General features: G+C 40.7%; 1 protein-coding gene across 7 annotated transcripts in view; it reads right to left on the bottom strand.

Moving 5' to 3' along the window:
- Positions 1-15,284, bottom strand: part of BEGAIN (brain enriched guanylate kinase associated) — a 260,573-nt gene that overhangs the window by 65,999 nt on the left and 179,290 nt on the right. For all 7 annotated transcript variants that reach the window (XM_043988983.1, XM_043988986.1, XM_043988987.1 and 4 more), the window contains one exon: positions 4,244-4,405. In XM_043988983.1, coding sequence (XP_043844918.1) covers positions 4,244-4,405 — 162 coding nt within the window. The remainder of the gene's footprint in view (positions 1-4,243; positions 4,406-15,284) is intronic.

Genomic DNA, 15,284 nt, shown 5'->3' with positions numbered 1-15,284 from the left:
CTGCAAAGTATGGGTATTATTATTTCCATTTTACAGATAAGAAAACTGAGGTCTGTATGGGGAAAGTGATTTACCTGTAGTCATATGGCCACTAAGTGCCAGAGATGGGATTCAAACCCACATCACTTCCAAATCGTGGTCCCACATTCTTTCTACTACACCCAGTTGACTAATCTGAAAGATGATGTTTCTTTCCTCAGACTTCACATAACTGGTTTTTGTTCTCTTCTTACTGGAGACTCTTCTATATTATAGTTATCCACATATTGAGCCCCTTATTAAAGAATAAGTCCCCTAAATAGACTGTCATCTTTTTATCCCTTCTAGAACCCTGCAGAGTACTTTGTATGCATAAGTCACATAATAAATGTTTGTTGATTTCAATAAATCCTCAGGTAACTGGACTGCTTGGGTAATGGAAAGTTTTAGCAGTTAGGTGACTTTCACCCATCTGAGCCTCATGATGGTCCTGTGAAGATGGCAGGGCAGTGCTTACTCTCTCCACCTTATAACTGGGGAAAATGGAGGCCCAAAGAAGTGACTTTTACAAAGGCATAAGGCCAATAAGTGGTAGAGATGAGTCTTAAAGTCAGGTCTCTCAACTCCCAGGCCAGTGGTTTTTCATCCCAAACTGCAGTAGCTACAGAGGGAGTAGGGCATGTATTCCATTGCCATAGATGGATGCTGTGAAGTCCAAGGAGAAAGGTCTTTTTTGATAGAGGGTTTCAGAAAAGGTTTCTTGGAAGAGGGGGCACACTGAGATTTTACAAAAGCATTTGATAAACTATCCCATAACATTCTTATGAATAAGATGAATGCATTCAAATTAACCAGACTCAAAAGAGTTGCTGTGAATGGTTCAAAGTCAACTTGGCAGGTCTCTATTGTCCCATGGACCTATGCTTGGCACTTTGATGCTGAAGATTTTTTCTTTTTTTTTTTTTTTATGCTGAAGATTTTTTAATCAGTAACTTGGATAAAGACATAGATGAAATGCTTATAAAAATCTATAAATGAATATTGAAAGGAAGGATAGATAACACAATGGACGTAGTTGTTCTTATGTCGAGCTGAATCAAATTAGGTGAAATTCAATAGGGTTAACTTACATTTGAGTTAGAAAAACCACCTTAAAAATATGGGATGGGAGAAGTCTGGCTAGACAGCAGCTTATCTGAAAAAGAACTGGTGGTCTTAGGTGTCTATTGTGGTAAAATATGAAAGTTTTTAACAGTCGGTTAGGATAACTGAAAGACGCCAGTTTTTCAAGGACCACTCTTTTGGGGAGGAGATGAACAGTCCGCCTGCTGCGCATGTCAGACTGCCTGCCGGGTACAGTCCGCCTGCTGCGCAGGTCAGACTGCCTGCCGGGTTTTTTTTTGACTTCCGGGGTGGAGAGAACGAGAGTAGGCCTTTTGCCTGCTTGGCGGGACTCCTGACGGCGCGGCACAGACTCTCTCTCTCCAAAGGTGGCCTTTTCGGTTTGGTGAGTTTTTATAAGGAATATAGACTAAGCTTAGACTTAAGACGATTTGTATTGTGTTTCTACTTTCCTATCCTTCTAATCAACATCACCTTGTGACTATCATAACTATAAATAAAAAGGTCTATCTAGAAAACCAAAAGCTTCTTCCATTTACTAGTTTGGGAGATAAATTAAGGGAAAGGTTAAGTAGGGGAGATTTATGATCTAATATCCAATTTTAAATCTCACACTATAAATTCAACAGGGGTTCCCAGTGGAATGCAGCAGCCCAAAAGGCTCTTTCTGTCTTGGTTGCATTGAGAAGCATAGCTCCTGGAATATGGAAATCACACAGAAGTCACTGTATTCTTCTCTGGTCAAGCCCCATCTGGAGTACCGGGTTTAGTTCTAGATGCCGTAGGTTAGGGAGGTCACCTGATAAGCTAGATTCAGAGGAAGACAACCAGGATGGTGAAGGGTATTGGGTTCATATCATCTGAGGATCTGTTCAAGGAGCTGGAAATGTCTGGCCTGGAGAAGGGGATGTTCAGATGGGACACTAGAACTGTGTCCTGGGGTCTGAAGGGCTGTCATGTAGATGAAGGATTGATTACACTTGGTATACTGGGCCCCAGTGGGCAGAACCTGAAAGCAGCAGGAAGGAGTTATAGAGAAGTTAATTGAGGTTTGATGACAGGAAAAACTTCCTAAATAATTAGAGTTTTCTCAAAGTGGAATGGGAGTTCTCCTTGGAGTTCTCCGAATAGAGGCTGTGCGACTGCTTTTCAGGTATGGTACAATAGGTACTCTTTTTGGACTTGGCTTGATCAAGATGGCCTGTTACGAGGCCCTTCCAAGTCTAATATTCTGTAATTCTGCCTCAGAATTCAACAGGTATAGATGGGAAGGGAGGGAATTATTTTTTTGGCTGATGGAGTACCTTAAGCAAAAGCAAGGAAACAGGAGAGCAACATTTGTATTCTGGAGGCAAAGAGTTACCTGGTTTGTTTAGAGAAGAGTGTATGAAGGGGACTAACATGAGAAAAAAGTCAGAGACTGAGGAGTTGGGCTAATGCCAAATTCTAGGGGGCCTTGAAAGACAAGCAAAAAAAAAAATGAACTTTATTCAGCAAGCAATAGGGGGCTAATGAAAATTCTTGAGCAGAGGAGTAACTGACAGATCTATAGATTAAAAACATTCTGGTAGCAGTGGGAAGACCAGTTTGATGATAGAGGTAAAAAAAAAAACCCAACCAACCAAACAACCAAAACCCCTCAAACCTGTAAGGAGGCTATTGGAACAGTCCAACCAGATAGTAATGAGGAAAGAGAGAGGGAAGAGGCATGGCTTGCCTTGAGGAATATGGAAGATAAACTAAATAGTTGTGCCAATGATGGAAAGAGTGATATATAAAGAGAAAGGAAAAAATAAATAGCTCACTTTGGTTGTACTGAGTATAAATTGCTGGTGGGACATCTAGGGAGAGATGTTTTCTACCTAAAGAACATTTTCAGGCAGCTGAAAACATGAGTGTGAGTTTAGAAGAATTCAGGAATGAAGACATAAAAATATCCACGGTAAAAGGACACATCTAGGGGCAGCTAGATGGCACAATGGTTAAAGCGCTGGCCCTGGATTCAGGAGTACCTGAGTTCAAATCCAGCCTCAGACACTTAACACTTACTAGCTGTGTGACCCTGGGCAAGTCACTTAACCCCCATTGCCCCGCAAAAAAAAAAAAAAAAGGACACATCTAAGAATGAAGAGCCAGAAGAGAATTGGTTATAGGAATAGGACAAAGAACCAGGAGTGTGATGTCTGTGAAGTTGAGATAAAGGTAGGAAGTAGGAAGGGCAAAGCCTGTGTGTGTGTGTTTGTGTATGTGTATGTGTCTAAATCTCATGTTATCTTTACAACATGACGAAATGAATGGTGTGAGTATTATTATTATCTTTATTGTTGTTGTTTCTCCTTTGTTCTTCGGGAGGACCAGTGACATCACGAGGGTGATGTCATGACTTACACCAAATTGGATTTAAGTAAGGAAGGGCTGTGCAAAGTCACCAACCTCACTCTCTCTTCCAGAGCCATCTGGGTCCAGTGACAAGATACATATCAGGATGGCTGGAGATGGCCTCAGATGCAGTGGGAGACCTTGGCCTTTTAAGCTAAGGCCTCATGCAAGCTGAGACCTATTATCTTTATTTGCTGGTGAAGACTCAGAAAGATGGAAAAGCTAAGCATCTTAAGCATTCAAACCAAGCTCTTTCCTGACTCTAAGTACAGAGCTTCTCCTACTGAACAGAGATCACAATAAAAGCAAAGTTTGGTGTGAGTTAGGGAGTAGGAGAAGGATAGGGCATTGTGGAAGTTTTGAGTTCTTTAGATGGTATCATTCTGAGATCAAAGGTGTGACTTGTGTTGGTCTGCAGCTGAAGTAGAACAGAGAAGGAGGTCCTAGAGTGGGGATGGCAGAGGGATTGAGAAATCAGGTTCTTAGAGGAGTGGTCAACATGAATACTATTACTAGCATGAGATGGGCTGGAGATTGTGAGTCTGGTTCTAAAGCTGATGGAAAAGTTAGAAGAATGACCTGGAGGCCGGTGGGTATTGGCAACAAGGATGTTAAAAGGTTAGTATAGAAAAACTGGATGTCAAAAAATGAGGGGTAATGGAAGGATGCTCTCCTGCCTCCCATGCTTGAGAACACACTCTCTCTGTCTTTGTTTCTGTCTGTCTGTCTGTCTGTCTGTCTCATTCTCAGGCCTGGGACTCACCTTCTCAGTTTCTCAGTAACTTTCTCCAGCTCCTCCTGAGCCCGCCGCAATTCTATTTCCAAGTAGTGCCGTGTGGAATCAAATTCAGTTTCAAGTTTCTCCAGCTTGTGGGTGGTGTAGGAGAGACGTTTCCGCAATTCTCCCTTCTGCTCTTGTAGAGTGCTGAGAGGGACCACAAAAAACAGAGAATCAGCTTTGAGCCCTTGGGAAGAGTTTTTGTGGCTAGTTTCAAGGTACTGCTCCAATGGGAGGGGTGGGGTGCTGTGTTTACTTATTTTCTGAAGGCAATATGACACTTAATAAAGAGTCAGATGAAAGGATGTGCTGGAGCCAACTCTTACCTTCTCTTACTAAATTTTCAGCCCAGAAAAGCTATGAATCAGAGATTGATTTGTTGAATTGTTGACTGTCTAGACTTGTGAAAGTAATGGAGAAAATATTAATTTTAATTAATTAAATTTAAAAGTGTGTTGTGCATTTTGGGGGAACCAGTTGTTAAACATTAACCAATTTACTCCCAGGTCAGACTTCATAGAATGTCAGAGGTGGAAAGGACCTTAGAATCAAAGATGTCAGAATTTGAAAGGGGCCTTAAAATGTCCACACCCAAACCTCTCACTTTACAGAGGAGAAAAGAGGATGAAAAGTGACTTGCTGAGTCATTCAGTGAGTTATTAGTACCTCTGGGACCACACTTCTAGAAACAGAGGCAGGTGCTCTTTTTCTGGGCTGAATGGTAAGTACTTTGAAGGGGGGGAGGGCGTTGCTTCTGTAGAACTTTGAAGAGATTAATTCATGAGCTCCAGCACTTACTGACTTAATCCTTTTACTAGAGCAAATGACAAGAACCCTTAGGAACCGGTGTGTGGCCTCTTTTTCCTTCTGCCTACCAAATTAATCACAGACTCTCAGAAGGAGAATTTCTCTACTTCAATCCAGAACTAAGTAGGAGTCTCCTCTGTGACATCCCAGTCATTCAGCTTTCACTTAAAGAACTCCAGGGATGAGACAGCCCATTTTGGACAGCTCTCACAGTCAGGCAGGTTCCCCTTATTCTGGCTGAAGTCGACTTTTCTGCAGCAGCTAAAAGAAATCTACATGCTACCTTTTCAGCTTCCTTTTGGGTTTGTCTATACTTATAAAAGAAATCTACATGTGACCTTTTTTTTCCTTTCAGATTCCTTAGAGGGAACTGAAATGCTATTAAGAACTGTAAAGATTAAGTTAATACTCTCTTTGAACAGACACCAAAAACTTAGCTCAGTTTGACAATGTTTGCTGCAGGAGAGGTTGACTGTTGGTTGGGTCAGAACTTTAGCTGAGTCACCCCTCTTATTGATGGGCTGCAATTTGGGGAAACCGTTCTGAGACCCATTCATAATTCAAGGGCTGCTTTTCTAGGAAATGGAGTCATCCTGACTCCCTGGGCTATTCTTCATCTCTTCCCTTGGCCATTGGCCACTGGACACTCCACTGTTTGTCAATCTTTCCTCAAGTTGTCTTTTTCATTTCTCGGGGAAAAGAGAGTACTGGCATATTTTCCTGAAACAAATAAGATTCAGTACCTGCCCTCTGGGGCCTGGCAGAATAATTTTGAACTCTTCCCAATAGGACAAACTCTTCAAATTCTTTCTTTTTCTTTCTTTCTTTTTTTTTTTTTTTTTTTTTGCTGGGCACTGAGGGTTAAGTGACTTGCCCAGGATCACACAACTAATAAGTGTCAAGTGTCTGAGGCCGGATTTGAACTCAGGTCCTCCTGAATTCAGGGCCAATGCTTTATCCACTGTGCCACCTAGCTGCTCCCAACTCTTCAAATTCTTGAAGAAAGCTTTGCATTCTCCCCTAGCTCTTCCCTTAAGGCAGTTTAGGTGGCACAGTGGATAGAGCATTGGCTTTGAAGTTAGGATGACCTGAGTTTAAATCTCACTTCAGACACTTACCAGCTGTGTGACCCTGGGCAAGTCACTTAACCTCTATTGCCTTAAACATCTGGGGTCATCTTTAGTTGTCCTGATATGTATCTTGCCACTGGATTCAGATGGCTCTAGAGGAGAGTATGAGGCTGGTGACTTTGCATAGCCCTGCCTCACTTAAATCCAATTCAAAGCAAGTCATGACATCGCCTTCCAATGTCATGGTCCTCTTCAAAAAATGAAAGACATGGGACAGCTAGGTGGCACAGTGGATAAAGCATCAGCCCTGGATTCAGGAGGACCTGAGTTCAAATCCAGCCTCAGACACTTGACATTTACTAGCTGTGTGACCCTGGGCAAGTCACTTAACCCTCATTGCCCCACCAAAAAAAAAACCAAAATGAAGGATATACAATAACAACATCAACAGCTCTTCCCTACTCCAGGTTAAACATCCCTGTTTCCTTCAAGAGGTTTGGCACAATCTCATGTCTTCTCACTGTTCTAATCATTTTCCTTTAGGGAACATTTTAGTTTGTCAATGTCCTTCCTAAAATGTTATATCCATTACTGGACAGAACACTTCACTTACGATCTGACCCTGTTCAATTGAAAAAATGCATTTATATGTCAGGAGAACAGACAAGGTGATAACTTCACCCATCCTGGTCACTATGTCTCTATTAATGCAGCCTAAGATGTTACTGGATTTTTTTGGCTTCCATATCACTTCTTATTCAGATTGAGCCTGTGGGATATTAAAATACTCTGATATTTTTCTGAAGAAACGCTCTCTAGCCTTTCCTGTCCCATCACATATTTGGGTAGATGCTTTTTTTAAGTCCAAGTGCTGGGCTTTACACACATCCTTGTCAGTTCAATTATATAAATATCTATCTATTCAGTGACTGCTGTGCTGAACCAGCACTCAACACGGTGACACACACAGTAGGTGCTTTATAAATGCTTGTTGACTGAGTACTGGAGAACACAAAGTGCAGATAATTGAATCCTTGAGCCTATGTGGTCTTGGATCATCTTCCAATTGTTTCATGCTCATATGCTTTGTCACCCTAATGAAACTGTAAACTCCTTTAGCTAACAGCAGCTATAATAATAACTAGCAATTACATAGCACTTTAAAGTTTACAAAGCACTTTACAAATGGTGTTCACAACACCTCTGAGAAGTAAGGGCTACTATTATATCCCCATTTTGCAGATGAGGAAACTGAAGAACAGAGAGGTTAAATGACATATGTAGGGATCACACAGATAGAAATGTGTCTGAGGTTGACAAAAGTCACGTTAGGAAATTCTACCCAATTAAAATGGCTGAAGTATGACATTAGCTGATCTCGAGTCAGGGGCATTCCTTTAGTTAGTTTTTTCCAGATCAATGACTCCTGAGTATGATGACATCTCCTTGCTGTATCCATCAAGCAAGTCCTATCAAGATACCCAGATGTACACACAGGCTCAATAACTTCTTTCAGCTGAGTTTTTCCATAAAAGAACAATGATAACTCAAGACTTTATTTCCCCAGATATATTTTCATCTTTGGAAAAACAAAAACAAACACAAACACAATGCTATCTCTGCTTTTTAAGGTCCAAACTTGTGTGTGCAATTTGGCCTAATATGTGAAGATTATGATATTTGTGTCTTTGAGTGACCAAAGAACAGAGGAAACTGGGTAGACAAGGCTCCATTGTTTAAAACTGAGCAGCTTTGCCACTAAACTGTAAGAAATCAGTCTATTTCATATTTATTTTAATGGCTATGCTAATCTCACCTGTCTCTCCGCCTCACCATTCCCTTTCCCTATTTCAATGAAATTCATTATGAGTCAAGAGTGGGACATGAAAGTCAGAAAAACTTATTTGATTTCAGGATGTACTAATGCATCCAAAAGAAGAAAGGCAACAATTTCTTTGTGTTCTGCCCTATTCAGACATCTGGAACACTGAGTTCATTTCTGGGTTCCAGATTTTAAGTGGGGCATCTAGAAGCCAGGATTAATACAAAGGAGGGTAGCCTGGATGGTGAAGGGGTATGTCATCCAAGGATCTGCTGACAGATTAGGGATGGTATAACCAGGAGAAAAGGAAGCCTGGGAGAGCAAGATAACTGCTTTAGAATATTAGAAGGGTTGTAGCATGTGTTAAAGGTGGGGTCCTGCTTCATGCTAGTCCACAAACAGAAGTGTTCAGGGAGGCAGATTTTGGCTCAATTGACTAACCATTAGAGCTGACTAGGAATGGAATGGGGCTGCTTTGTGGAGCTAGTGAGCTCCCTGATCATTGAAAATAGAAACACAGACAATGACTACTTGGTGAAGGGGCTGTGGAATGGATTTGTGCTTCAGGCACCAATTGGACTCGATGACTTCTAAAATCCCTTCCAATTCTAAGATTCCATGATTTGATTTGATTTGATTTTGATTCCATGGTTTTATGATTTGAACTAGGATTAATTCAATTTAGTTCCATTTGATAAGTATTTATTAAGTACAAACTGTATTCCAGGTGCCCTGCTAGGCAGTGAGGATTCAAAGGCAAAAAGAAAAAATAAATGACACCATCCCTACCCTCAAGGACCTTATTTTCCATGCAAAGATTTTAAAATTCTAGGCAACTTGGTGTGGTGGATAGAGCACTGGGCCTGGAGCCAGGAAGACCTGAGTTCAAATCCTACCTCAAACACGTTCTAGCTGTGTGACCTGGGTAAGTCACTTAACTCCTGTCTGTTTCTATTTTCTTATCTGCAAAATAGGGATAATAATAGTATATTCCTCTCAGGGATTTTGTGAGGGTAAGATAAGATAGTTAATTGTGAAGGGCTTTGCAAACCTTAAAATGCTATATAAATGCCACCCCTTATTATTAATATCAATATTAACTTAATTGTCATAAGTTAATATAGATACTAATGATTTAAACTATAAACAAAATAATTTACTGAGGAAGGGTATTACTATTTGGGAGGATTGGAATAAATTTCCTATAGATGGTGTTTCTCAGGCTGAGCTTTATATGGAAACCAGAATTCTATGAGAGAGAGAGAGAGAGAGAGAGAGAGAGAGAGAGAATATTGTAGGCATGGGGGATAGCCTACACAAAGGTAAGAGATGGGAGATGGAATGTTAGAGGGAAGAGTAAACAGACCAATTTGGCTGAGTTGTAAAGTATGGGGAGAGTAATGTGTATCTCTCCTACAAAGCTAGGCTTTGGGCAGATTGTGAAGACTTTAAAAGCCAAACAGAGAAGTTCATATTTTATCTTGAAAGGAAGGAGTAACCACTGGAGTTTCTTGGGCAGGATAGTGACATGGCCAGATTTATGTTTTAAGAACGGCAACTATGGAAGATGGATTGTAGAGGGTTGATAATGGAGGCAGGGAGACCACTTAGGAGGCTACTGTAATGTCTAAGCAAGAGGTGATAAAGTCATGAGCCCTGGAGGCGGCCCTGGGAATAGAGATAGACATGAGGATATGTTGTGATGGTAAGATTAACATGACTTGGCAACTGATTGGATATGAGGAATAAGGGAGTAAGAAGAGTTAAATATGATTCCAAAGTTTTAAATCTGACTAACTGGAAGGACTTCTTCCTCCACAGGAAGAAGATATAGATTGGGGGAAAAGATTGAAGTTACAGGAAGACTGATTTTAGCTGCTCAATTAAAACAAAATACTATTCAATAGATAATCAGTATACACTGTGTACAGAGCACTGTGCTAAGAAGTATACTGGAAAAGGTCAGGGGATACAATATTTAGATAAGACATACTTCCAGTTAGTTTTGTTCAATCATGGAATGGAGGGAATCTTCAAGTGAAGGATTACTTGTCAGAGATATTTTAGAGGAGACTTAAGAGATAAAAGTTGAACAAAAGGCCCTCTGGGGTCCCTTCCCACTCTGGGGATGCTAGGATCAATGGGTGGAAAATCCTGGGAAATAGATTTAGTGATCAGAGTTGTCAAAATGTGGAGTAGGATGATTCTCCCATCGATATGAATCAAGTAGAAACTGTGAGACCTTCATCAGAGATGGGGTAGAGGCAGAATTCCTGCATGGGTTGGGAGGTTGGACAAGGTAGTGGCAGAAATGAACAGTTTCTAGCAGAGACTTCAGACACTGGGGCTGCTGCTGTCTAGTTCTTTCCACAGAGAAAATTGGGCCCTGGGGCAAAATTGTTGTCCTTTGGTTGAGAACCCAGAGACTGTGATTAATCTGCCTACAAACATACACCATGAAGCTATTCTAAGTAATTCATCATCAAATGGAAGTATATGTGTATAAAGGGGGAGAGGAAGAGGGTGGGAAAGGAAGACGGAGTCCTTGGGCCCAGTCATTTTTCACACTTAGAGCGGCACAGCTTGACAGCAGACAACAGTGGAGTTTTCCTCCCTGTCCCCATTGAGATATATTTCCCTGATTTACCAAATTCACTTGCAAGGAGAACAAGGAACATAAAGACAGGAAAGGGATGCCATGGGGGCAAGGAAATGAGAAAGGATTCTTTGCTCTCCTATTTCTTCTATTCAGTAACATTAACATGTCTGCATCAACAGCTCTCTCTAACAACTAGACAAAAAACTCCCAAGCAGGGGTGCAGATAGCTCCTAAGCACACAGGAATCAGTCCAAAGATTCCCTCAAGCCTTCTCTGCTGTCTATTTTCACAGCAAAACCTCAGGGAAGGAAGGGACTAGGACACATTGTATAATCACAATTTAAGAATACTAGAAAGTCAGATCTGGAAGGGATCTCTAAATTATAAAACAGAACATCAGAGTACAAAGGGACTTTAAATCCTAGAATGTAGAATGTCAGAAGGAACCTTAAAATGTCCTCGGCCATCTCCAAGATTGTTCAGATGGGAAAAGTGAAAAATAATGGTGGGATTTGAGGCATGTGAACTCATTTAAACAGTCATGCTGTCTGTCAGGATTGGTTGTAAAGTGAATTGAAGGAAGTCTTTCTACATTTTTTTTGGAGGGGCTGGCTCCCACTCTTGGAATGTGTGCGGGTTAGAATTTCCTAGCCACTTCTTTTCTCCTTTCATAAGGATGGCTCTACTCCTTAGTCATCACTCATTCCACCCCTAAGGAGAGATGTCCTCTGAATATACTAGGGATGGAGTAAAACCAATGAGAAGGACATCTTGACTCAATATCTCCCATATCCTTTATCTGACAAATAATTAATGATTCTCTCTTTGAATAAATGAAAAACAAACCCAGGACAGCTTTGGGCCATTTATAAAAATTAATAAATCAGAATAATTTTCTCTCATTTAGCTGCTGAGCTCCCAGTTTGGTGAAGAATTAAGTGAAGAGGAATTAAGAAGCCTCTTGATGAGGGTCAAAGAGGAGAGTGTAAAAGCTAGCTTGAAATTTAACATAAAAAACAAAACAAAAGAAAAGACAATTAAGATCTCAGAAACTAAGGCAGCTAGGTGGCACAGCGGATAAAGCACCAGCATTGAATTCAGGAGTACCTGAGTTCAAATCTGGCCTCAGACACTTGACACTTACTAGCTGTGTGACCCTGGGCAAGTCACTTAACCCTCATTGCCCTGCAAAAAAAAAAAAAAAAGATCTCAGAAACTAGTCCCATCAATTCTTGGCAAATTGAGGGAGAAGAAAAGGAAGCAGTGTTCAATTTTAGATGGTGACTGCTGCCATGAAATTAAAATTATCTTGCTCCTTGGAGGCAAAGCTATGGCAAATCTGGACAGTGTACCAAAAAGCAGAGACATCACCTTGTTGACAAAGGTCCATATAGCAAAATTAAGGTTGGATTAAAAGCATTCAATCAATGCTTTTGAATTATAGTGCTGGAGGAGACTTTTGAGAGTCCCTTGGACAGCAAGGAGATCACATCAGTCTAAAAAATTAATTCATTGGAAAAGATCCTGATGTTGGGAAAGATTGAAGGAAAAAGGAAAAGGGGACAGCAGAAGATGAGATGGATAGATGGTGTCATGGAAACAATGAACATGAACTTGGACAAACTTTGAGGGATAATGAAGGACAGAAAGGCCTGGCATGCTACGGTCAGTGCATGGGGTCACAAAGGGTTGGGCATAGCTGAACAACAAAACCCCAACTCTGATGTGGTGCAGGAAGAACTCCCCTTTCCTACTTTTCTTTCAGACAAAAGCATCTGTTCTCTGTCACTCTTTTTTTTTTTTTTTTTTTGCAGTGAGGCAATTGGGGTTAAGTGACTTGCCCAGGGTCACACAGCTAGTAAGTGTCAAGTGTCTGAGGCCGGATTTGAACTCAGGTACTCCTGAATCCAGGGCCAGTGCTCTATCCACTGTGCCACCTAGCTGCCCCCGTCACTCTTAATATAGAAATACTAAACATTATTTTTCCCTTTTGCAACCCCCTTGTTCACAAATGAGGAAACACAGATAAAAGCAGTAATGATTCATTATAATTTTATGACTGGTAAGCCATCTTGAAAATACTAATCCAATTAGGAATTATGTACAATCTTAAAGAACACATACACTTTGGAATAAAAGTTTGCTATTATAGAATCATACATATAGTTAAAATGTCTTACAAACCCTAAAGCATTATATAAATTTTAGCTATGATTCTAAGTAGTAGATTCTTAACAGTTTAGTAGATTGATCCCCACAAAGGTCTAAATATAATGAAATTCCAAGCAAAGCTTTCAAACTTTCCACACTCAGCTGTTTCCCTTCAAGTTTCAATTTAGATCTTATAAGACAGTCCTTCTCTCATTTTCCCTTATCCCCTAGAATAGGGTTAGGCATTAATTTTGAAGCTTTAAATAAATGTTACCATTTTTTGGTCCTTTGTTCTCCAAGAGGACCAAGACATTGGGAAATGTCATAACTTACAGTGAATTGGATTTAAGTGAGGGAGGGCTGTGCAATGTCACCAAGCTCACTCTCTCCTCCAGAGCCATTTGGGTCTAGTGGCAAGTTACTATGTGCCTCAGTTTCCCTAACTCATTGTGTAACCTTGGGTATGTAACTTCTGTTTTCTAGTCCTTAGGTTCCTCATCTGTAAAATGAAGAGTTTGGAGTAGTTCAGGATTTCTTAACCTTTTTTTGTGTATCATAGACCTTTTTCACAGTCTGATGGAGCCCATGAACACCTTGCCTGAATAATGTTTTCAGATAATTGAAGGTAATGCTAAATTTTGGATGTAGGTTAATGAAAATAAAGGTGTAACTTTTTCCCATCCGAGCTCATAGACCCCTCTGAAATCTACTCATATCGGGGTGGGGGGTGTCTGTGGACTCCAAGATTTTCTGGGTTAGACACTATCCCAGGCCCTTTCTAATAATAACATTCTGTATTCTGTGTTTCTAGATCCTTCAGGCCTCTAATTGTTTGGGTTTTTTCTTGATAATGATGATGAAGAAGATGATGATGATAGTTATTTCATATACATTATCTATTCAATCCTCACAAAACTGTTGTGAGGATTGGGATTGTGTTAAATGAGATCAAATATGTGAAGGGTCTATGATAACCAACAGGAAAGCATCCTGTGAAGTGGTTAGCACAAGGAGGATTATCCCTATTAATAGGTGAAGGGACTTACCCATGGTCACACAACTATAAGGAGTACACAATAGGCCTAGAATTCAGGTTATTTGCCTCCAAGTTCAAGGCTCTTTTCACGACATGACACTGTCTTTTAGCTCATCTCAGGCAATCAAGTGATGGAAACTGCATGATGATTTTGTGTTGGGGAGAGAGGGTGGTAGAAGAAAGAGTGGGAAACAAGTAATAAATGGGCCACAGGCGGCAAAGCCCTCATTACAATCCTGTGTGTCCAGTTTTTACCAGTCATGTCCCCAAAAGCACCGTCCAGCTGGGTGTGTGAACAGCTGGAGCAGATGTGCTCATAAGACCAAATATAGCTTAACCCAGCCATTCTTGCAGAGGATGCACTATCCCTCTGCTCATCAATTCTTCAGGAAATGAAAAGTGGGGAAAAAACAACTATTGTAAAATACCCCAAAACAAACAGGAGCCAGGCATATGAATGTTGGAGACTGAGGTACTGGGCATTTACTAGCTAATGAATAATATCAAGGCACAAGCTCAGGAAGGCCTAGCTATCAAATCTGACAGTGGAGGCAAAGCTTTGCCTATAATGGTCTGAGTAGAGGGGCAAGGGAGGGGGACTACAGCATACTGGAAATACTTGAGGTATTTAAACCTTCTGCTTGGTCTTGGAGAAATAGTCCCAGGGCTAAGATTTGGGAGACCCGGGTTCTATGTTCCAGATTTTCCACCAAAAGACAATTCCATCAATTCTCTCAAGTTTTTAATATAAAATGGAGATAACACCACCTGCCTATCAAAACACACGGGTGATTTGAAAATCAAATAGATGACATACAAAATGAGATGAAAAACACCAGCTCACCCTCGTATAGAACTTTAAAGTTCACAAAGTACCCTGGGGGCAGTTACAAGAGTATTACTATCCCTCTTTTTGTAGATGAGGAAACTGAGGTTAATAGAAAGAAAAAGACATGTGCTAATGTTAAGCCAGGTCCTTGGGACTCAAAGACAAGTTCTTTTTTCTACCACATCCCATCTCCTCATAGGAACAGCCATAGGGATGCTGTAAGGCTCAAATGAGGTAATGAAGGCAAGGGTGTAGGTCTTCTACCCCTTCTCTTCCTTCTTTATTCAAGTTTTAATTAATGCCATTTGTCTGTCTAGCCTAGTGCTAGATGTATAACACAATAGGGACCCGTCTTTAAATAGGTGAGAGAAGGGGACTGTTTAGAGAAGAAAAGAAAAATCTAAAGGGCTCTAGTGGGGGAGAGGGATTAGCCTGTGTTTGTTTGGCTCAGGAGGGCAAAACCAAAGGAAAAAAGGTCAAAATTCTAGGCAGGCCAATTTTGACCTAATACAAAGAAAGACTCAGAGCTGTCCAGCAATGAAAACCTTAAAAGAAAGTACGCTCCCTGTCACTGAAAGTGTCCAAACAAAGGCTAGAGGCTCACCTGATATGACACTGTAGACGGGGTTTGAACTAGGTTATCTTCAAGGTACTTTCTAGTCCTGAAATTCTATGTAAAATTATCAAGCACCACAAGAAAAATTCTGCTGAG

Source organism: Dromiciops gliroides, chromosome 2, assembly GCF_019393635.1.
Source record: "Dromiciops gliroides isolate mDroGli1 chromosome 2, mDroGli1.pri, whole genome shotgun sequence".
Taxonomy (NCBI): domain Eukaryota; kingdom Metazoa; phylum Chordata; class Mammalia; order Microbiotheria; family Microbiotheriidae; genus Dromiciops; species Dromiciops gliroides.
This window is presented reverse-complemented; position numbering and strand designations above follow the sequence as displayed.